The following is a 1,737-nucleotide window of genomic DNA, read 5'->3' as shown; positions in this document are numbered from 1 at the left end:
CATACATCACCCCAAAAGTTTCTTCATGTCACTTTGTAATCCTCCTCTCAACCCTCCTCATCCCCATTCCCAGGGAACTTTCCTGTCATGAATTAGTTTGCATATTTTATAATTTTGCATAAATGGAATCGTATGCTTCTTCTCAGCATAAATATTTTGAGATTCTTCCCTAGTCATGTTTATCAAGACTTTGTTTCTTTCTGTTGCTCTGTACTACCCCATCATATGCCTATAAAACAACTTGTCTATTCACCTGTTGCTGACCATCTCAATTAATCTCAATGGGGCTCTTAGAAATAAAGCTGCTATGAACATTTGTGTATAAGATGTTTTATAGACATGTGCTTTCATTTCTCTTGGATCAATTTCTGGGAGCACAACAGGTGGGTCATATGGTAGGCATACATTTGACTTTCTTAAACCAATTTGTTCTAGTAGCTATTTTGTAGATTATCTTGAGTTTTGTGCTCAGACAGTTATATTGGTTGTCAAAAGATATGTTCACTTCCCCCTTTCCAGACTGTGTGGCGTTTGTTTCTTCTCCATGCTGTATTGCATTGGCTGGAACCTCTACTTCGATATGAAATAGAAGTGGTGAGAGCCAAAACTCTCGCCTTAGTACTGAAACTAAGGAGAAAGCATTGAGGTTTTCACCACCAACTATGACATCTGATGCAGGTTTTTGGTTGAGCCCTTTTTCATTAAGGAAATTTCCTTCAGTTCCTCATTCCCTGGGAATTTCTCTCAGGAATGAATCTGGATTTGTCAGACACTTCTTCTGTACGTATTGAGGTACCTTCCTAAATCGCTCATCTTCTATGTGCCAGTCTCTTCAGATATATTACTGATATGCTGTCACAACAAAATATTAAAGAAGATATCATTCTCCCAAATTTACAAATAATAAAACAAGCTCAAGGGGCACCTGGGTGATTCAGACAGTTAAGCAGTTGCCTTCTGTTCAGGTCATGATCCCAGGGTCCTAGGATCAAGTCCCACATCTTCTACTTGCTCAGCAGGGAGCCTGCAGCTCCCTCTGCTTCTGCTCTGTATCTCTCTCTCTCTCTCAGTTAAATAAGTAAAATATTTAAAAATAAATAAAAATAAAAATGAATAAAGCAAGCTCAAAAGTATCAAGAACTTGATGGCAGAGCTAATACTTCTGAACACAGAGATAGATGATAGAAAAAAGCCTGTTCCCTGATTTTCAGGTCAGCAAGGTGGGGGAGGCCAGCATAGCAACTTGCTCCTGCTAGACCTGTGGTTCATAGCAGGGGCACCCTGTACTTTCATGGGCCAAGAGTTGAGGACTGTTTGCTTCCTTATGGTGCCTGCCTGGGCTCTGAATCCAGGCAGCACTGGGGGCCAGCGGTCCCTCTCCTCTGAGGATAGAAGTTGAGCTACCTCTTCAGCTGCCATTCTTCTAAAATATTCAAACCAAAGAAGAATATGCCTGAGGGTTCTCATCAGCTCTTAAAACAGGCAGAAGCAACTCTAAGAAGTGGAAATCTGAGACAAACTCTTATGTTGCCAGAGAGAGAGGACTTCAGTGAATGGATTGCAGTTAACACTGTAGATTTCTTCAACCTGATCAACATCCTGTATGGAACTATTACAGAATTCTGCACTGAGGCAAGCTGTCCAGTCAGGTCTGCAGGTCCAAGATACGAATATCATTGGGAAAATGGTACTAATATCAAAAAGCCAATCAAATGTTTGGGTTCAGGATCAGCTTGA

At 40.9% G+C, this 1,737-nt stretch overlaps 1 protein-coding gene across 1 annotated transcript; it reads left to right on the top strand.

Annotated features, from left to right (window-relative positions):
- The first annotated feature begins 1,449 nt into the window (after window positions 1-1,449).
- On the top strand, window positions 1,450-1,737 carry LOC101684997 (MOB kinase activator 1A-like). Its single transcript, XM_045067870.1, has one exon. The coding sequence runs from the start codon at window positions 1,450-1,452 to the stop codon at window positions 1,735-1,737; it is 288 nt and encodes a 95-aa protein (XP_044923805.1).

The sequence above is a fragment of the Mustela putorius genome, unplaced genomic scaffold (genome assembly GCF_011764305.1).
Source record: "Mustela putorius furo isolate JIRA1106 unplaced genomic scaffold, ASM1176430v1.1 tig00003898_pilon_pilon_pilon, whole genome shotgun sequence".
Taxonomy (NCBI): domain Eukaryota; kingdom Metazoa; phylum Chordata; class Mammalia; order Carnivora; family Mustelidae; genus Mustela; species Mustela putorius.
This window is presented reverse-complemented; position numbering and strand designations above follow the sequence as displayed.

Excerpts from the sequence above, each read along its gene's own strand:
- LOC101684997 (XM_045067870.1), top strand. The coding sequence starts at position 1,450 with ATGCCTGAGGGTTCTCATCAGCTCTTAAAACAGGCAGAAGCAACTCTA.